The sequence below is a fragment of the Dermacentor variabilis genome, chromosome 7 (assembly GCF_050947875.1).
Source record: "Dermacentor variabilis isolate Ectoservices chromosome 7, ASM5094787v1, whole genome shotgun sequence".
Lineage (NCBI taxonomy): Eukaryota > Metazoa > Arthropoda > Arachnida > Ixodida > Ixodidae > Dermacentor > Dermacentor variabilis.
In genome coordinates, this window is record NC_134574.1 from 11,289,575 (window position 1) to 11,311,527 (window position 21,953).

At 45.4% G+C, this 21,953-nt stretch overlaps 1 protein-coding gene across 10 annotated transcripts in view; it reads right to left on the reverse strand.

The window, feature by feature from the left end:
• Positions 1 to 21,953, reverse strand: part of LOC142587326 (egl nine homolog 1-like) — a 249,396-nt gene that overhangs the window by 109,380 nt on the left and 118,063 nt on the right. For 7 of the 10 annotated variants that reach the window (XR_012829463.1, XM_075698230.1, XM_075698235.1 and 4 more), the window contains exons 5-7: positions 11,616 to 11,846; positions 9,392 to 9,511; positions 1,810 to 1,979 (exon numbers count right to left, since the gene is read on the reverse strand). Coding sequence is in view for 9 of the 10 variants with exons in the window: in XM_075698230.1 (XP_075554345.1) it covers positions 1,810 to 1,979; positions 9,392 to 9,511; positions 11,616 to 11,846 (521 nt within the window). In the remaining variant the exon portion in view is untranslated. Of the gene's footprint in view, positions 1 to 1,809; positions 1,980 to 4,093; positions 4,316 to 9,391; positions 9,512 to 11,615; positions 11,847 to 21,953 lie in introns of those variants that run through there. The other 3 variants (XM_075698229.1, XM_075698228.1, XM_075698236.1) reach the window with 3 other exon arrangements.

The window sequence follows — 21,953 nt, forward strand, 5'->3', positions numbered from 1 at the left end:
AAAACACATCATGTTCAATGGCCGTTACTCAGGGATTTGACTTTACTGCTTTTAAAACGAAACTACTGTTTAAGCGGGTACGGTTTAACGAGGTTTTACTGTAATTGGAGATCGCAGGGAGAGGCCTTCGTCCCGCAGTGGACATAAAATAGGCTGCTGCTGCTGATGAGGATGAAGTCTTTCTAAAACAGTTGAACCCATTTATAACAATATTCAAGTGCCATGAAAATTCCATTTTTGAAGAGATAATTGTTATAACCAGGTTGCATACAAAAAAAAATGGAGGATGCTCCGAGAAAACTGAAGTATAATGGCGGGGAGACTAGTCCACCACCCCCTTTACCCCCTTGACCACCTTCCTCCATCTGGCTTCCGATTGTGTTGACTCGTTTAACTGTTTGACTCTGCTTCCTGTGCGCTCCGATTGCGTGTTGTTAACAAGTCGCAGCTGACAGCGATGGCACTCCTATGACTGCAAAGAGGGCTCACGGGCGGCAAGCGGCAAGCAATATGCGAGCTCCACTGCGACATCGCTTCAGTGGCCCAAAAGGGCCCTCCTAAAATATGGGAGACGGTTGTCACCACAGCCTGTCAGCTTGAGAGATCCAGAATAAACGCCAATGCGACATCGTCACAAGCATCTCGCCACATACTTCTCACTGGTTTGCATGAAAAGACCCAATGTTTTAAGTGAAGCATGCCGATATGGTCCTCCACGGCATCTAGGCGCTCCACATAATGCAGAATGCAGCAGGATGAAAATGAAGTCCTGGAGGGACTGAATCATCTGCCGGCCCTCCTTTGAGGACAATGTTGAGGCAGCCTGTCCTACTGTATCATCTATTCCATTGCCGCCGTCGCTATCTAATGCAAACACGTTTGCGACAATTGCCTCATCAATTAGAAGCACTGAAGTTTTGAAATCTATAGCCGCATGCTTTCACTTCATCAGCAATGTTGTGCACTGCTGATAATCAGCGGGCAGATCAGCCATCTTTCATTTTGGCGGCGTCAAAACGAGGCTGAGAAAACATGTGGCCAGGAACGATTTCGACGAAACCAACAAAGACGATTGTGAGTGATTCAGCTGTTTGCAGAACTGTGCTGCATGAGGAGCCAGTGAGCCATCTGGGAGCAGTGCAGTTGGCACAGTCCATTCGTGCTTCGAAGGGTGGCGCGGCGTAGAGCTGCGGGCACAGCCCATTGGTGTTCGGACAGGTGGAAGGGCGACGGGAGAGAGAGATGGGGAGGAGGCTCGAAAATGAACGCACGGGGACTGTTGGGGCAGTGGCTCGAATTTCTGGTTTTCCTTTTTCTTTTGAAGGATTTCGGATTTTTATTACCTTTCGGTATAGACACCCAGCAGCAAGACTTCATCATTATAACCGGTAATGCGGCATTGGGGCATTGTAGTATGCGGGATATTTCCCCATGGAAAACATACAAAGGTTGATGGTGCAGCAGTTTCTCATTGTTATAACCGATATATCGTTAAAACCGGTATCATTATAAGTGGGTTCGACTATAATAAATTTTGCATATATCGCATTTTTTTTTACATTTCTTTCTTATTATATACAAGCACATCTTCACAAACTTTGTTCAATTTTATCCCACGATCTTGATTCTGGCAATTTATATCTCTTTCATTAGATACATCCCGTTAACAAAACATTTATGCGTAACAGGTGCATTTATTCTGCTTTTTGTTTCTTAAACGGAAGATTGCAGAGTTAACCCCCTTTTCAGGACTACTAAATGCATGCTCAATGACCAAATTTGACACGTCTGAATTGGGCCAGCGCTTACCTGATCGAGTAGGCTGGCAGCACCTCGTGCGGATTCCGGCGGTCGGACCAGAAGAAGAGCATGCGGTCAAAGAGGGGCTCAATGTTGGCCACCTGGGTGGACTGGCCCACGGGGAACATGCGCAGCAGGCCCCCCTGCGTCTGGCCGTGACCAATGCTCATCACACCCTCCTAAACAGGCGATTTGGCACAAAGCATGACTAGTAAAAATAACAGAAATAAATAAATGGCCCTTCGTCAAACTCTTCGTGTGGGAAGAATATGGGGAAACAAGGGTAAGACAAGTTTTGAACAGCCGAGGACGTCACTGTACTAACAACTGAGTTTATTGCTGCGCTTGCAGCTACATATATAGGGTGTCTCAGCGAACACTTTCAGAATTTTTTAAAGGTTGCCTGTGGCAAATGGCTCAATTCTAGTTTACGAGCCTGTCTACTCGAAGTGGTGGGCACTACTTGCAAAAAAAAATTTTAATGCAAAAATGACAGAGAAAACATGTGGCCAGGAACGATTTCGACGAAGCCAACAAAGACGATTGTGAGCGATTCAGCTGTTTGCAGAACTGTGCTGCATGTTAACAAGAATTCACTAATTAAATTTGTAGCTAATCATCTTATTACCCACCTATATTGCAATTTACGAATTCTAGCAGTGGACTTTGCAAGGCGGATCCACTTGGAGCGGATTCTCAGGACGACACCAGTTTCGTGATATAAATTCTCGAACTTTGCGGAGAAAAGCATTGGCGTTCCAGTTATTTGTGTGCTTCAGTGCATGAAATGACATTTTGTTAAATTACCGTATTTACACGATTGTAAGTCGACCCCTTTTTTAAAATGTGAAAGTCTGAAGTTGGGGGGTCGACTTACAATCGAAACCAAAAACATGGCCCCGCCAAAAAAAGCTATACCAACGAGAGCTACAATGTAGTTACAATTTTATGTTTGCTCTATGGCCCTACCCGTATCTTTTCGCTATCCCGCGTGTTTGTTCGCATTTCAGAAGGGTTTTTCAACATTTTTGAGAGTCTTACAGTGCATGCAACACTCATGGGAGGGGGGGGGGGTGTCGATAGTTGATGGAAGCGCCGCTGTTCCCATTTGCGGCGGCACCCTCAGAACGGCGGCGCTTGCGGGGAGTATCGGTTTTGATTAAAGGCTAGGTGGCGCGCGCCGCCGCCGCCCGATTCAAAGGGTTGAGCCACAATCATCCATCCATCCATCCAGGTAGTTCATGGAAGAGCAGACACCGCTCGCGGGTTTCTCTTTCTCTGTTTAAAGGCATTGGTATTGGTTTGACTAACTTCTTGACGCACTCCACTTCGGCTACGCGCTACTTCTACGCTTCCCCAGTCGTCATGAGCGCTGCAGGCCCACCAAGCTTTCGGCACTCGTTCACAGCAGCGTTCAAGAGGGCTGCCATCCGTTACGCCGAAGAAACAAATCACTGCGCAGCGGGCCGCAATTTCGATGTTTCTAAACGGGTGGTGCAAGAGTGGCGACTGCAGCGAAGCGAAATTTTCACCTGTGTGGCGGCAAGTGAGATTTCCCACGTGCCGAAGTATGGACGCTTTCCGGAGCTGTAGGCTAAGCTTGCGGCGTACGTCGCTGAAATGCATGATCGGACCCTGCCAGTGAAGTGCGACGTGGTCGTGAAATAAGCCCGGACCTCCGCCTTAATTTTAAGGTTCTGCTCCGCCGTGAGTACAACGAGTGGCTGGCGGCAGAAGACTGCGAAATTACGCCAACCGGACCTGTCAAAAGAGCCTCCCAGACGGCTGCGTGTGGTTGGGTGCATTTGGCGTGGGCTGCTGTTCTGCAAGATGTCCTGGTGCGGTCGTTTGCCAAATTTGAAATTTCGCTGGACCACGATGCGCTGTGGGACCGCAGCAACGATGACGATGGCAGCACTAGTGAAGACGAGTAGTCCAATGACCATGTCAGCTACTAATAGATTTTCGTTATCGAATGCGCCCTCGTTTTTTTTTTTTTTTTTTCCGGTCAAGCGATATGGGGGGGTCGACTTACATTCGAGTCGACTTACAATTGTGTAAATACGGTAACTGAAATGCCAATGCATTTCTCCGCAAAGTTCGGGAATTCATATCTCGAAACTGGTGTCGTCCTGAGGATTCGCTACAAGTAGACCTGCCTTGTGAACTCCATGGCTAGAATTTGTAAATTGCTATACGGGCCATAATGTAATTAGTTAAAAATTTAATTAGTGAATTTTTAATAATTAGTCGATTTTGGATCTCAATTTTTTGTGCAAGTATTGTCCACCGCTTCGAGTAGACCAGCTCATGAACTAGAATTGTGATATCTGCCACAGGCAATTTTTAGATTTTTGAAAGCGTTCGCTGAAACACCCTGTAAAGAGTAGTGCATGGGCAAACATGAAAAGACAGATACACATTCCTTTTTCTTCTTGCGCCTCATGTTGGGCCCTAAAGGGTGTCGGTCGTGGCCAGTTGTGTTGCTGCCCCTCTTATATGCGATGAGGAACAGCTGCACAGACAAGAAGAAAGTGGAGGTCGCCGAATGGTATCGGGTTCATGAAACGAGTGTGAGTGAAACCACACGTCATTTCAACGTGGATTGTAAGCATGTGCGGGAGTGGGATTCGAAGTTCGAATCGCTGCTGCCAGAGTTCCACTACTGTGTACACATCACTGCAGACATGCCAGTTTTGATTGCTTACAACTCGCTTCCTTATCTGCTTTCAGCGCTCGTCACTTTGATAGCTTGTACAGTAAAAGCTCGTTAATTCACTACTCGTTAATTCGAAATTTCGGATAATTCGAAGTAGTCGCCGCGGTCCGTCCAGCAATGTATTGAAAGCAATATGTAACACATCCCGCTTATTCACACTGAAATCCGCACCGCCACCGGTAATTAGAACTCCGCATCATCGTGGATGTCCGGGAGAGTGCTAGTGTGCGCAAGCATGCTGGCGTCGCCGCGCGGGCCGCGCTGCTTTGCTTTTTTGATCAGCCGCAAGGACGATAACACCGGGCTTCTTCGATTTTCCACTTCTGGCTACCCGTGGGCTGCCAGAGCCAGCCAGAGCATCTTCGTTTTTCTCGGGTTGCTCCGCCCACCGCGCTACGCACTTCCGCCGGGCGTTCGTTTTGCTCGCGCTGGACGGTTCTGGCTACCCGCGGGCTGCCAGAACCTGCCAGGACGATTTTGGTCTGGCTGCTCTCTGGAAGTTCTCTGGCTAGCAGACGACTAAAAGAGGCGATGGGCGCTCGCCGCCATCTTTACGGGGACTTCACGGATTGCAACGCGGGTGCTTGAGGACTTAAATTTACCTCGCTCAGCCAACCGTCTACGGTCATCTTCGGATTTCCTTACTTCTAGCGTTTTTTAGGTACTAACGCACCGTTCCGCATCGCGAAGCGGTGTGATACGAGCCGTGGTGAACCGTTTGAAGCTTTTGTGTGCGTGTCCCCAGCTGATTGCTTCTTCGCGGCGGTGAACAGCGCGCCGCGCTCTCATGCGTGCATGTTATCTGCATCGTGTTCCAGGCAAGTTGTATACGCTCACTCACACATTGCGGTACATTTTGGGTTCGTGTTTCTCTGGTGGCGTTCCTTTTCACATATCTCGCGTATGTATATCTCCTTTCTCTGCAGTTAGCGAAGGCCTTGCAGCTAGCCCGTGTTTGCTCCGTCTCTCCGTCGTATGCTGTGGCAGCTCGAAACCGATATGTGTTCGAACTGCAGGCCGTTGATCTAAGAATACACTGATTGCACTAGCTCGGTACATTTAGACACACGTACATTGGCTTATTGCTCTCATGACTGCGACCAATGTTGTTTTTCGTGTGAAACGTTTCGCTCGTCACAGGCGACGTGCATTTTCATGCGCCAGCCGCGTCCCCAGCTCCTTAAATGAGAAGTACCATCAGCCACAACAAACTTTACGAAATCGAAGCCCAAGCAGGTCGACGCGAAATTTTATGCGTATGAGCTAGACGTACCCGATAACCTGCTTTTTCATGTCTTGTTATGACACAACGCCAACTCATCAAATGTCGCCGGTGGTCGACGTGATCGCTGCGAGCAGGGATCCTCCAGCTATCGCTTTCGAGTATACAATCACGATTTCGCGTCTTCTCATCCGCCGCGTCGGAGGCCATCTGTTACGCTGCGCAAGCGAGATTGGCCGAGTACGCGTCCTGCGCCGAGTCGCGTGAAATCGCGCGAAAGTGATCGTATCCCTGAATGCAACAATATATTTTCAAGCTGGCAACGCATAAATGGGCCGACTACGCCGAGCGCGCGCCGGCCTCGACGGGCGCTGCCATGCTGGTAGCATGTTTACATTTGGCCAGCTGTACCGGCGTTCGATTTTGCAAACTTCGGGCAGGTTCGGGTTGTCTTGGGGTCCCAGCCCATGTGACTTCCTGTCAGAACCGGAACTAACTGGCTGCCATCTAGCTGCCAGCGGGCTGCCAGAACTCCGAAAATCGAAGAGGCCCACCGTCGCCGCGCGCCGTTTCTTTGTGTACGAGCGTGCGAGGGTGAGCCGGCGAACGCGGCTCAATCTCGCGTGCACGAGAGGAAAAGGCGGGGCGGAGCGCGCCCTCTCTTGTCGCGCGCGAGGCAGGGGGGTGAGGCGAGGGAGGGACGGGGGGACGATCTTCGGCGGCTGCTGCTTACGGCGCGGCCATGCGGGCGCCGCATCTTGAAAGCGATCTGTGACGTGGCCAAAGTGCGCGCCCGTGTGGGCCTCATCTACAAAGCGATGATCTTCGATGTTTGCACAGTGCGCGTAGTGCCGGTAGCTTCATAAGCAATGTGCTTTCTCAACGCCTCCTATAGTATATTATAGGAGGCGTTGGCTTTCTACGTTTCGTTCGCGTTGAAGCGTGAGCTGTACGAATGTCAATTCGCTCGCTGCTACTGCTGCGTGTCCTCACTCCAGCGTTTTTCAGCGAGTTTCCGTGGTCGTCGAGCGAGATGCGTTCATGCTTACCTGTGCGCGCGTGACACAGTGCTTGTTAATTTATTTAGCGGATGGAGCAAGAGCCATCTCGACGTCAGGCGCGTCGGATCGCGCTGGCCGCGTCCGGTTATGTTGGGTGCGCCACTGCTTCGAAGTATAGACGTTGTTCACGCCAACGTGACGTAGCGTGTGCACGCGTGCTCACGCCATGTCATACTATATACGCGCCTTAACCGAGCGATTTTTTTCTCCGACTTTCATTAGTTCGAATTTTGTATAATTCGAATTTTCATAGCATCCCCGCGGAATTCGAATGAATGAGCTTTTACTGTAACTTGCATGCCTTCCTTCTTTTTAGCGGGATTGAAGATAACACCCCGTGATAAAAGTTGAGTGTATCTCTTGTCAAGACATGCTAGATGCAAATAAGCAATGCATATTTTCTAGCTTTCTCAAAATTTTTTGGTCCCCGAGTCATGGCCCACCGAACTTTTTCTATGAATTTCAGGCAGCGGGGGATGGGCGATGACTTTGGATATTACAATACATAGCAACAAGTATGGAAATATACTCAGTTGTAAGTACAGCAACGTCCTTGTCCTAATCTCCCTTAGTCCTTTCTTTCATTCTTTTCTTTTTTCAGTAGAGCTGTTCAAACTCGCCTTTGCTATGAACCAACCAGCTCAGTTAAATGCTACAGTCGCCAACCGTTTATTCGGACCTCACAGGGACTGCGGAAATGTCCGCCTAAACAGGTGTCCAAAAAAGCAGATCAAGAAAAAAAAAAGAAGTCCTTTATTTCCACGCACTTATTTGGGCTCGGCAGTAGGCTTGAAGAAATCGTGAATGCACCATTGCGCGCTGTTCCGTTTACGCGCAATCAGATAAGCCTGAATCTCCCGTTTACGCGCAATCAGAAGATAATAAACTGAATCTTGGAGAGGGTCGTATGGTCACTATAGGCAGCTGAAAGCACAGTCACTCGGAGTCGTCGGAGCTGACTCGGAGTCGTCGTCGGGTGGTGTAGCAGAACCCTGACGAATGATCTCACCGTCGTCGAGTTCTGCACATGTCAGTACAGCAGTGTCAGCACCTGTGAAACTGTCAAATGAGACGATGTCCAGAATCGCAATGCAACCATTGCGCAGGTCTCGGCAGAACATTTTCGGCGTCAGTAGGGAGAATATAAGAAGGCGACAAATCCTAGGCCTCCCGGCACCCACTTGCCAGCATTCCCCAGCGCAGTCTGCGTGGGCACTGTCGGCTCCATTAGACACTTGACATGATGTTTCCGTATGCCGCGTTGGATCACCACAACCTCGACACAGCACACAAAGTAAACACCACCACGCCGTCACGCTGATACCAGTCGCACAAACGAAAAATGTGGCCTATTCGCAGCGTCGTGCATGAAGAAGTAAATCATGTGCTGGGTTGTCTTGACGTGGCTTACTAAGCTGAGATCGGAACTGCTGTAGCCACTCTATCGAACCAGGCAGAAACGATGATGATGAGTGTGGATTTGCAGTAGCACCACTTCGTGGGGCAGCAAGGAAGCTCCATTCAAAACAAAAGTGGTTGCTCTCGATCGAGTTGGCTCAAGGAGTGTCCGAAAAATGAGACGAGAGATTGCAACGTGTCCAAATTTTCGGCAGTTGTTATACATTATGGTCTATGGGGAGAATGGCGGTGCCGCGAAGCAGACCGAATAATCGAGCATGTCCCAGTTTTTGGAGTCTGAGAAATCAGTCGGCGACTGTATTCCGATGAACCAAGGGGCTTCGGTTTTGTTCATTACAGCTACATGAAGCCAACGTACCATGAAACCAGGAAAAGCAAGAGGAAATGAATGGTTCTTATTGATTGAAACCCATAAATAATAAGGTCGGGAGTGGCGCTGGCTGACACTCCCAGGGTTACAACTAGTGCACACACACATAACCTAGAGTCAGTCATTTTTGGGGTAAAACCCGATAATTCCTGATTCCTGCCCTCCAATCAAGTTTCATAAACATCAAGTTTCCTAGACATCCTAGATGTCTCTATGTTATTTTCATACAGACCTAAGGTATTCCTTTCAGGCATTGTAACAGAAGTTCTTGATGCACAGTAGATGACGCATTTTATTTTGGTTTAATTTAAAATTAATACACATAAATGAAATAATAAATTAGAAATTCAAAATGACAGAAAAAAATGGCACACAATACTCATCATTTAAATAAGAAGAAACCCTCAACCACATTCAACAACAAATTTTCTAGGACACATTTTATTGGAGCAATGATATACATCAATTTATTGAGAAAGTATGTTTAACGAAATTAGAATTTAATAATTTATACGATGTATGTGATAACTTGTTCTGATTTGCATTATCTTTACAATGTCTTCGCATGGGCGATCTGTGTAAAACACTCGGCTAACATGTTTGACATAATTCATAATTTTTTATGAATCACACTAAATATACACACCAGAGATGTTTAATTATTGCATGCTTCAATTCAAAATACCAGTGCGATGCCATAGTTAGAAAACAAATTTCTCACCACCCACAGAACAATATGAACACATGCTGTTTTCCTACATGTTCACAATATTTATGTAATCTGAATAGCTGCAACATACTTGGACATCCCAGTTTTTGTTGAGATAGTAGATGCTGGTGATACAACGGCCATCCTGGTTTGGATTGTCCACATGCTTCACGTAATGTGTCCCATGGCTTGGGTAGCAAGCTATCATGGCCTGCAGGAAGGAAGAGCACAAAAATACACAGCTGTTTTCTGAATCAATATGATTCTTCAATGCCTGCTGCACGTCCAACCAAGAGATCTCTAATCAATCCTAAACAGGCAGCTCAGTGCAACTAAAAGTGAAACACAATGTACAACCATGTCAGTAGTGGTTGATATGCTGAGTGATTTGCTGCACTTCATTAAAAAAAGGGATTCAGGCCATCTGGTCCAGAGCGTTGCAACAATCACGGACACAAGTTATCCCTGAAAGAGAGAGCAGGCGCGGAGCATGACAGCATGAAGTATGCTGCGGGTGCAGAGCACAGCCTCGGTTCCTACAGCATGCCGAGCTGGACGTGATCAGTGATGAGGTTTTCAAGCAGTCTAGACCACCTAATTTTTTCTTTTGGTCGGAGGAGCAAGGAGAAACATTTTTAAGCACTTTGAATTCATTATGAAGCACTTATGAGGAGCTAGATAAAACAATTCCTGCCAAAACTAATCTCGCAGATAAAATGTTCTAGGCTAGCAGCACTCAATATCACTTCACCCCAATAATGTCGAAATGGGGAAAGCCAGTCATACAGTTCAAAGTTGTGGATTAACCTACTCAGCCATTTTCTCAATAAGCAGAAGATACTGACTCAAAGAACATGTTAAAGAACAACACTTTCAAAGTACATAACATGCCGTTGTCAACATGCAGAGCACCTGCCTCAAAGCTATCGGATTTATCATTCTAATCAAATATTGCACTTAACATCGCTTAGCCATCAAATGTAAAACTTCTTCTACAAAGTTCTCACACTGTCTCCGAGTCTAGTCATGCTCCGGGCCTGAAGCACTTGGCCACATTCAATCTCCTCAAGGGAAGGAGTGTGACGTCACTCACCTAGAGAACGATTAGGCCCCTGTGCTTGCTGGACCATTAAAGAGGCTGGAAGCTACCACACACCTATCACACGAAGAGGGCCTCTTTCTGCTTTATATTTTTTTATGATGTGACACTTCCTCCTAGTGTTTTTCTCTCTCTGTGATGCCTACGAAGCTGTTGGCAACATTGAACAAAAGCTGGGCAACACCGTCGATAGCCAGTCACAAGAGAATGGCATCACCGGCAACAATTCTGTGCAGCGCAGACAAATTGGGTCATGCCAGCCACCTGAGAGGTAGATTAGTTCGCACATTGCTTACAACACATTCTGGCCAGCTGTCAGTCCACTTAAGGTGGTCATAGGGGCGGTCGATAGGCAGGGAGCGTAGGACATCGCAAACAATTGCAGCAGTAGTAGGTGGAAGCACTCCAACGACGAGCTCGAACATGGTCAACTGTGAACTGAACCAGTGGGGATGGATTCAATGGTAAAGAACCAAAGTCCCAAGTGTGACGACCAGAGCTCCGCTAGCTTGAGAGAGGAGACCTTGGGATCGGGGGGTAGTGGCACTGACGGCAGTACTTGATCGGCAGAATCTGAGGCCATGACTGACTGGATAGAAGACAGCGGGGCTAGAGCTCCTTGCAGCGGTAGGCCCAGTGAGGCGGCTGAAACAACCGGAGCTGAGAGTGATGACGCAATGTCCGGAGTCACCAATTTGTGGGTGAAAAAAAAAAAACCCAGACAGATGCTGGTGCCTGGGGTCCACAAATTATACATTTAACTGAGCCTGCTCAATCAGGTGGTAGCCTGATTCCACTGCTTGCGTGCCGTCAGCGTGCTGGACGTGTTGTCGTTGTCGTTTTGTGACCGGACCACTGTGGCATGTAGTAGTGCGCTACAAAACCATACTTTGTCTTCACTGAGGGCAACAGAGTTAAACCTCAATATAACAAAGTTGGTAAAATCAGCAATTCGCTACGTTATATCGAAATTTTGTTGTATCGAAATTCGACCCTTTCTGCAAATAAGTACAGTCGCTGATCGATTGGATGGCCCATCAGTATGACATCATTTTGATCATTGTATATATATGTCATCTTTGACCCAATAAAATTCAGTTGCGAGTCTGTGCACGTCCTGTCCATTTCTACTTCTGCTGCCCATGTGTTTATAGTGCAGTAAACCCCATTTTACAAGATCAATTAAGAGCACAAAAACAAATTAAATGGGGCCCACCTTGGTGCGCTGGTTGATGCGGTACTGTCGCAGCAATCCCCCCTTTTTGCTGTTGTTGCATCGGCTGATGATGGCATCCAGAGTTCGCACCAGAAAGCCAACAGCAGGAAAGCCAGCCTCGGTGCCTTCCAGCCAGATGATTTGGTCACCCCGGATGACGCGCACAGTGTCACCACGCTGCTTCACCAGCTGCCCATCCTGGAACTCACCCCTCCCATAGAGACTGGCTACCTGCAGCCCCAGCAGTCATACACTTGGCGAAAAATCAAACTGCATTCCCCTCTCCAAAATACTGCGGTGATTGGGGTCATGTAAGCAGAACTGTGTGTACTATACAACAGGCCCAGTCTCCAAGAACATCATCTTTAATAACCCCTTCCTTTGACACAAGCTTATTTTACAACCATCATACTTATAACTGTGTATAGATCACCAGCATAATATCGCCATTCCTATTTGTAGTACCAGTATGTTCTCGGGCTCCATTACACTTTAAAGGTTGCTCGGCCTGGAACTGTCTTCCCTGCTCCACTGCCACGATTGAAGCCACTGCGTCATCCAAAACGGTTGTCACCGATCATCGACTTCAGTAAGGTATTTGACTGTGTAAGCTATGTAAAATTAGCTGCAAAACTAAAGGCTACGATTGGGGATGGTCAGATTACTGCATGGATAAAAAACTTCTTATCGCATCGAACACAGTATCTTAGCACACCTTCCAGGTCTGTAGCTGTCGCCTCCAGTGTTCCCCAAGGGTCAGTATTTGCCCTATTGCTATTTTTGATCTTTATTAATGACATTACTGCTAACACTAAATGTGACAAGCTCTTCGCAGATGATTGTATTCTTTATAAAGACATGTGTCGGTTATGCAGACCACTTATTATTAAACAGAGCACTCGACTTGGTGTCCAATTGGTGTAAAGAATGGCAACTCTCAATTAACACCACTAAATCTGCATGAATGTCCTTTACAACAAAAAAGAAGCCCTGGGAAATTTCTTACGCTCTTGGTGGCACTTTCCTGAATAAATTAAATAACCACAAATACCTAGGTTTGAAATTCTCTTCTGACTTTTCACGGAACTTATATTAACACGTGTATTTGTTTATCTTTACCGGGTGACCATGTTTCACCGCCTCATGTTATCACACAGCGCAGGACGTGGCTGCATGTATCGGAAGTTTCTCGAAAGTTATCGATGGTTCTATTCGCTGTCTGTTGTCACCAAACCTTGTGTAATCTGATTACCAGCACATGTACCCGACTGACATGTGGTGATACCATTCCAGAGCTTGCGCCGATGAGTTTTGTGTCTTCTTTCTTCTTTTCGCCTCAGTGCTCCCTTCAGTTGATAGTCGGCGTTCGTGTTGTCCACTCCTCTTGTGTCCTGTCTGCACGCCTCACCTTTCTGCATAATGATTTCACAGCACGACGCGAATGGTGTAGAACTATCTTGAATACACACTGGTCACAGCAATTACTCTGGAACCTTTGAAGACTGATGTATAAAAGCCGACGCGCTTGACCCAATGACCAGATTTTCACCGATCGCCGACTGTGTCCACTGCTATCATCGTTCTTTGAGTGTATCCTGTTTTTTAGGGCACAGGTTCGCCCAATAAAGAGCTAGTTTCATCATTCCCAGTTCTGCTACTTTCTTTACCATCACTACTACATGACAATATTGATAATGTTACCTCAGTCGCATTACGCAAACTTTTTTTCTTAGACGATGTTTACGCCTTGTACCGAAGCACACCAGACTACTAGCCCATACAACTTTTGTTTGCTCCATCTTAGAGTACGCTAACATCATCTGGTTTCCACACACATCAACTAACATATAAAAACTATAAAAGGCGCAAAGGAAAGCTGTGAGGTTCATCTTTAACAAACACAGGCCCTATGACTCCCCTACAAACCCCTTAGCTGATGCAGGTCTTAAAACACTATCTGTTAGGGCCAGACAAGCCCGCTTAAAATTCATCTACCAACTAATGCATTGCAGTTATGAGATAGATCGAGCTAAATACATTACTTTGTCTACATCATGTCTATCGTGAAAGAAGCACCCATTTACACTAAACCAGTAGTGTTTGCAATGACACATTCAAGTTCTAACTTTTTCCACATGCCATCAAAGAATGGAATCTCCTCCACCCAGACATAGTTTCCTCTCCGTCATTTTCATCGTTCATCAACCTACTAGAGACATCGAACACGGAAGACTTCACTTAACACACTCACATATCTTAACTGTAATACTTATTTCTGTGCGTGGAATTTCTGCATTTCAAGCCCCAAACTGGTCACTTCTGCGCTGTTATCTGTTAGCTGTACAACTTATCTAATCTTACATGGATCATGCATGTATTTGCTATCTTTAAATAAATTCTAGTAATACTATATTTTTTACTGAGCGATATTGTTATACCAACCAAAAGTATTGTATTTCACATTGTCATTGGTGATTTCTGCAGCAGTTAAAGAAGCTTTTTCTCTTTCTTTTTTTTACTGTAACATGTAGCATGACCTGTTTGCTTCTTTTTGTAAAACTGTCTAATACAATTCCCACCTGCTTTGGTCTCACTGAGACTGGCAGTATCGCAAATAAATAAATATTTTGTAATGATCTGCACATATTGTATTTTTTAGTTATTTGTGTTGTCATTTACACTTCTTTTTGCTGTTCTTTTTTAACCACCATCCACTCTGTCATGCCCTATGGCAGGGGTGGCTGGACTCGGGGGACCCCACTATCTTTCCAAGAGCACCATGGAACTTCTCTTTCCACTTATGTGCATATACTCAGACTTATAAAATGAGTGTCACAATGAATCACCTGAATGGCTGCACAGGTAGATCATGTAGGAATCAATCAATTCAGAATTCATCCGGCTTGAATTCAGAATAAATACAAAATTCATTAGGCCATGACCACCAGGAGAGCATTTCTGGTTGAAGTTGGGGTTGCCCTTCCACCTAGGGCGACCCAAACCTCAGACGCCCGTGAACACTCTTTTGGAAATAAAAGGTCATCTCATTCGTTCATTCAAATGCCACAAGTCACTCGTGCTGTGAAAGGGTCTCCGATTTACAGATAACAGACCTAAGCGTACATGTCCACATCATCCAGCATGCAGCAGTGCCCTTCGCAAGCATCAAAGCACTAGTCACATGTTTTTGCTTCAAATAAGGTACAAACCAACACAGTTTGGTAGCAAACTAGCTTGTATCAGATGGGACTGGACTCGTTCCGACTGCTGACAGAACCCTAAAATTCCACTCGCAGAGCTCTGTGGAACCTAGTTTCAGAGCCCCTGCCCTATAGATCCTTAGGGCATTGCAATAAGAAAATTCCGGCAAAACCTATATCATGACGAATGCGATGAGCATTGAAGCATTGTAGAGAACACAGTGTTGCCACCACAGAGATGCATCATGTACAAAGCATGTATGCAGGAGAGTTCCTCTTGCACTTTCCACTGAACACGCTAAGCCACCTGCCGGTGCCTCCACTAAGTCTGCACATGGCGTATGCATGACTATACAGTAAAGCCTCCTTAATTTGGTAAATTGGATGATTTCGACATGTATTTTGGTCCCAACAGGCGTATGCATTACTTAATGTAATCAAACTCTCATTAGTTCCAACGTATTTGGCCCCACATTGGCTAATTCGGACAACTCTCAGAGCTCGGCAAGTGCAGAGTGCCACAAATGTGTGATGCAAAGGAGCAAGAACGGCACTAGCGTTTAACGGAAATGAAGCGCCAGAGTCCGCATCGCCACAGTTATCAGCAGAAATTGTACACGAATGACAGCAATGCCGGAACACTTGGTGTCTATCTGTGCCTTTAAAGTCTTTATTCTTCAATTTGTCACTCTGTACAACACCCCGTAGGCCACGTACCTTCATAAATGCATAGCCGCAGTCTATAATCGCGTTGATAGCGGCCGCAGTTTCTTCCCAGTGCTTGTAGCAAACAGGGACATGATAGGAAATCGTTGTTCGGAACGCCCATACAGTTTCTCCTCACGCGAATGACCTAGGCCACACCGACATCGTCGGCCACGATTTTGGCAACGTCAAAATGATGACATGCTCCTGTATATCATCTTGAAACTGAGCCTGCCATCTGCTAGGAGCAGAACACAATGAGAGGTGTTCCATTTGAGTGATTGCATGCGTACTATGAGACTGGCTTCATGCGAAAAGTCTCGTGGATTAGACTGGGTTTACATGGCAGCTAGGGAATGGCATGTCTGGTTCTAATCCACAGTCTAATTTGAGCAAATGGCGCTAGCAATGGAAGCTTCGATTGTTACATTGGTGAGTAGACCATAAATATGATCCCTTTAGTGCAAACAAGGAAGGATGGAAGGGAACAAGGGTATTTGTTGCTTGCTAAATGGCATGTTTTTTGCTCCAAGTTAAAACACACAAAAGGAAGACACATAGAAGACAACATGGGCGGCACTTAGGAACCGATTTAGTTTGGGCTGGGACCAATGAATATATATACACATACACACATGTGAAGGCTGTTCACAAACCTACATTATCTACGTAGGCTGAACAAGCTTACGTTACCCATGTTATTGAACGATGCAGGCCATGTTCAATAATTACATCAAGCGACTTAAAGCAGCACAGTTCCCTGACTTGTTGGTGACATCAGTCACCGAAACCATTTTGCGAAAGGTTAAAGGTACCAGCACCACAAGGGAGGAAGAAAGTGCCAGAACCGTTAAGACCTGCAGTGATTCTTTTTGTTCATAAGGTCTCCCATAACCTAAAGAAGGTGGCAGGCCGGAATGGCGTACCCATTGCCTTTCCTGCCCTCATTAAACTGGTTCGAATCTGTTCGAGAACCACTCACGAGAAGACCGGTTCGCAAGGCTGTGGCAACAAACAGGGCACGTCCTACAGGAAATGAGCCATGGGGGTCGTGTATGAAATTCCCCTTGAGTGTGTCAAGTGCTACATAGGACAGACTGGATGCTGCATAAATGAATGAGCCAGGGAACACGAACTAAATCTAATGAAAGATGGTGTGGCACATTTGCCAGCACACTGCAAGGCCTGCATGTGCGAACCAAGTTTTACTGAGAGTAAGATTCTTGGCAGAAGCAGAAATAAAACAGCACATGAGCTAATGGAAGCTTATTATACAAAAAAAGGAAAGGTTCAAGTTGCATTAACATTACATCTATCTTGCTCTACAAATTGGAAAAGAGATTGTTTGATCGCTGGATAACGTAGGTTGGTGAACAGCCTGTGCATGCGTGTATGTGTGTATATATTGATGGGTCACAGCCGAAGCTAAACCAGTTGAAAGTGCCGCCCGTGTTGTCTTCTATGTGTCTTCCTTTTGTGTGTGTTTTAAATTAGGGCAAAAAACCTGTCTTGGAGCAAGGGGAGTGCCAACTTTTCACTGCTTATTCTCTACTGTATCACATGCAATATATACATACACGCAAATGCGCAACATACCAAACAGCTTCATCCGCGCAACACCCTAATCACAGCCGGCTATCAAAAACCTTCTTTCTGCGTGCAAAAGTAAAACTGATGTGTCACTAATACAAGACTAGCCATGCTCTTTAATATGAAACGCCTCTAATAATTCACGTGCCGTGGTGTCCCTGCTTCTTCCAAGAATACGTATCAATTGTCCAGTCGCGGCTCACACTGACGTGGATTGCAGTGCTCAGGCAAATGTGCTGTCTTCACCTTTCAGTGACAGCTCATGTTCCCGTGCACATGATTTATGACGCAATGCCCAGTCTGACCGACATATGTCTGAGCGCAAGACAGCAGAAACTCATATAAAACTATGGTAGCACATTTTGTGTACAGCTCGGCATGTACAGTAAAACCTCGTTAACTCAAATACGATTAATTTGAAAACCCGGATAATTCGAAGGTTTTCTGCAGTCCCGTATTTTCCAAGGTAAATTTGACTGGATGATCCAAGCCGATGGCCTAGGCCAACCCGATTAATTCGAAGATTTGCGGTGCTATGCGGCGATTCCCGATCCCCATTTCACCGCAAACCCGAAGAAACAATGGCCATTTGGGGCCGCGAGGCGATGCCACTTAGCCATCGCAATTATTTATAGATGAAGTGGCCGACCCATAGTACTGCTAGCACGAAAATCAGTCCACGGTACGCCCCGCAAACCGCCGAAATGCATGCCTGCAGAGGAGAAGACGTGTTTCACTGCAATGCAGCGGGCATACCGGTTTTTTTTCAGGTGCTCTCGTCCCCCACTCCGCACGCTCCTCGCAGTCGCAACGGTCGCAGCATCAGCACGTGTTCTGTGCCGCTGCCACTGGCTGCAGTTCACCCATTCTCTCTCCGTGCCTGCAGCGACGTGTGTGCATGCAACACCAGTCTGCGCCATTTCTTTGTATGCGGTGGTCAAGTGTGTTGCATCTAGCGAGTCGATCTCTTTTTTTTTTTTTTTTTCTGAACTGTGCAGAAGTACCAGTGAGCGAAGATGCCAAAGGGGTCATTCCGCGCCAACTGTCCCAGCCTTGGCACTCAACCATTAGCGATTTCTTTGAAAAAAATTGAGGACTATCTATTTATTTAAACCAAGAAGTCTTTCTGCAAAACATCTTTGCAAAAAATATGCTAAATAGTAGATTTATTAGAAACATCCATTGTCTACAAACTGAGAAACTTTTATCGAATTTACTTTTTGTTTTAAGCAATAACAAAATTTTTGAATTTGTGTTATACCAGTCTCTGTGCTTGCACATTTCCCTTTCGTAGGAAAGCGCCCTAGTGGCAAGTAGAACTTGCGCGGATGCAAAACTTCCTGAGTCTATGGAGGAATATCTAGACAAGATAATCAGCACCTGAAGTGTTTATTTGAGTGCTTTATTAGAAATTATTAGCATAGCCAATAAAAAATGCGAGCCTCAATAGAGTGCGTTTAACCGGATGTCGCTGTACACCGACGGCCTGCATAGCGTCGTCACGCGGCATCAGAAAGTTGCACCGGTGAGTACAGAGTGCAGTTATGTACACTAAGATTTACAAATGGGCGAAAACTTTGTGAATAAGAGAAGAATCTGTAGCTTTATTACGGCAAGTATGTAGCAAATATCAGCCAACACAATCGTGTTTTAGCAACCATGTTTCTTCTGCAAAAAACAAGTAGCAAATGAAACTTTGCGATGCCCTAGTAGGCAGACGTCCTAGCAGACGTGCTTGGATCATTCTGAAGCAAGGCTGTGAAATTTTGCACACGAGTGCTGGCTCCCTGTGTGGCTTGCACGTTGAGGAGAGGCGGCTCCTCAGTCGGTGCTGTGTACCAGTTGTGCCATGGGAGAAGCTCTATTCATGACATTACCTGTACTTGTCACACTTTTGTGAAGGCCCTTCTATTTTGTCATGGAAACGCTGACTCTTCCTTCGACACCATGCCATGAGGGTGGTAACGAAGGTATGTTTTTTCTTTCGGTGAAACGTACACTATTGAGCACATGAATTTATGCTTAATCTTTGGTCTTCGAGGAAACTTCATAATGTTGCGATGACTTTCGTTTAATAGCACCTAAACAATTGCCAATTGTTTGAAGTGGTCTATGTCAGGCGGCGAGGGTTCATTTTTTTTTTTAGCATTCGCATATGTATTACTTTGTTAAACCAGCATATCAAATCCAGAATGACCTAAAGGCCAAAAGCGATGAGACACTGAATACGTACTTTATATCGATTGCTTGTTCTTGTTTTTATGAGTCCACTAATGACATTTTAACTAAATGAAAGCATCATGTTAATGTAGTGACATAAAACGAAGTCATTAAACAGAAATTAGTGAAGTATGTTGTGTATTCATCACATAGTTATGCTAAATAATAGAAACTATGACTGCTATAGCAGTGGACTAATGATAAAAAGTAGAAGCCTGAAAACATATAGTCAAAAGTTAATTTTCAAATAATCATGGTTTCTTTTAGGGAGCAGGCTTATTGGCATCTCCCATCTAAATTTTCTGCACTATGGCCACTATGGCATTTATTGTATGGTTTATTTTTTTCAGAAAGTACTGCATCCACACGTGCCTGTTTTGTTACAAAAACAGATGGAACTTCTGTATGATTTTGTACGCTAGTATATACACTTAATTACCTGTAATTGCACATGTAATTATTCACGTAGCCATTCGTGATTAGTTCATATTACGAGAAGGGGTGCAGTGCACGAACAGAAAACTCAGAGTAGAAGTAGTACACTACACACACTTGCATACTGTCTTTGTGCATGGCCCACCTCTTAGTATGAACGGATGCACAACTAGCCCAATTAGATGTATTGCTGGACTCTGTAATTAGTAGCATCACCGTAACAGTGTCCTCACTATCGCTTAAACTGCTATCTCGAGTGGCGACTGACTGAATGCCGGCCAATGAAGACGTGCTCTTGCCTAACAGTACCTTTCTGAACCCAGGTGTTAAACAATATTATAGCATTCAATGTATATGCAAATGACATGAACTGAGTAGTTATATTGCACTTGTTGTACCCGTAGCAGAGGGACGCAGCCTAGTGTCTATGGTATTGCCCAGTTGAGATTAATCAAGGTCTTGGTTTCGACCCCCCGCAGTAGGGGCTGCGTTTCAATGAAGGCAATATGCAAGAACACTTGTGCAGTTGGTCAAAATTATTCAGTAGTACCCCTACCGCACGCCCCACATTCCAGATGCCGTCAACAAGGCTCTCGTAGCAGTAGGTGCGAGCCCTCTTAGAAGAAAGCAGGCATGGGGGCACAGAGAATTTTATGTACAGAACAAAACAAAAAAAAACTGCAGAAGAATTTGAAGGAAACAATGTGCACCTATCTTGGCCTGAGCGAGACATCCACAGTAGTGAAGGAAATGAAACAAGACATTCTTCTCGATGACTACGTGTCATTAACCCTTTGAGGGTCAATGACGTAAATATACGGCGCCGCGAACAAGTCCCAAAATGGTTGATGCCGTATATTTACGGTGCCATCTGTACGTTTAAAAAGCGCGCCAATTTCCAAACTTCTTATTTTCTGTCATGTGCTGCCACTATGTGGGAATACAGGGAATTTTTTCATGCATCTCCCTCGCTCGGTTTTCATTGCACGGCTTTAGCGCTACTTCGCTCCCACGCGTCTATATACTAGCGCGGGCGGTTTTGCCTTTGTTCCGCAGACGGTTTCGGCTTCTTGCGCTTGCAAAACTGATGGCTATCTCGTTCCTAATCGCTCAAAGGGCGACCGCTTCTTTCTCGCTCGTTTAGTGCTCACAGAGGTGCGCGCGCATAGGAAGGATGCCGCAACGCATGTGTTTCTGTTACTTCTTCTTTTTTTTTTCCGACACTTGCGAAAACTAATTGCCTCTGGTTGACGATAAGATAAATTAGTGGAAGGTTGTCACGCCTTTTGCTTTTTTGACGGGCACACAACTACACAGTTTTCTTGAGTGCACGCACCTACGCATCGATTATGCTATGGACGTAAATATTAGTGTAAGAGCAGGAACAGGTGAGAGTTGCGGAATATTCTCATGTGCGCATTTGCAAAGCCTTCAACTATGTGTATAACAACGCATCAAATTTTTTAATTCTTATAAGTTTATTTCCTTTTTTATTGTTGTTATTCATGAATGAAGAGTGCATATATACCAACGCAAAATATTTTTTTCTCACTTTACGGTCACGCTAGAAAAATTGCGGTAAATGTTTTTTGAAATAGGTCCCTAAGAAGAATCGAAATCTGCAATAAAAGAAATCGACCCTGGGCGGTTGCATATGACAAAAAAAACGACCCTCAAAGGGTAAAGGTTAGCAACAGCCTTGGGATCAGTGATAACATTCCAATAACTGATCCCAAGGCTGTTGCTAACCTTTTAAATGACCACTTCCACAGTGTCTTCTCACCACCAACTGAACCCTCTTTCCAAACTTCACCATCCTGCTCTTCTGACATTAACATTTCTCATGAAGGTGTACTTAACATGCTCCTCCGGTTAAAAGTAAAATCATCTGTTGGTCCAGACGGCATTACCAACACCTACCTTCGACGTTATGCGGAACATTTAAGTAAATTCCTTGTAGTGATCTTTCAGGCCTCTCTACATTCCGCGGTACTTCCGCTCGATTGGAAAGTAGCACGTGTTGTCCCTATATTAAAAAAAGGTGACCCAAGCTCAGTTATAAATTACCGTCCGATTTCCATATTATCCTCTTCTTGTAAATTAATTGAACACATTGTTGCTGACTACATTAATGATTTCTTAAACAAGCGTAAAATTTTATCTCCTTTCCAACATGGCTTCAGGAAGG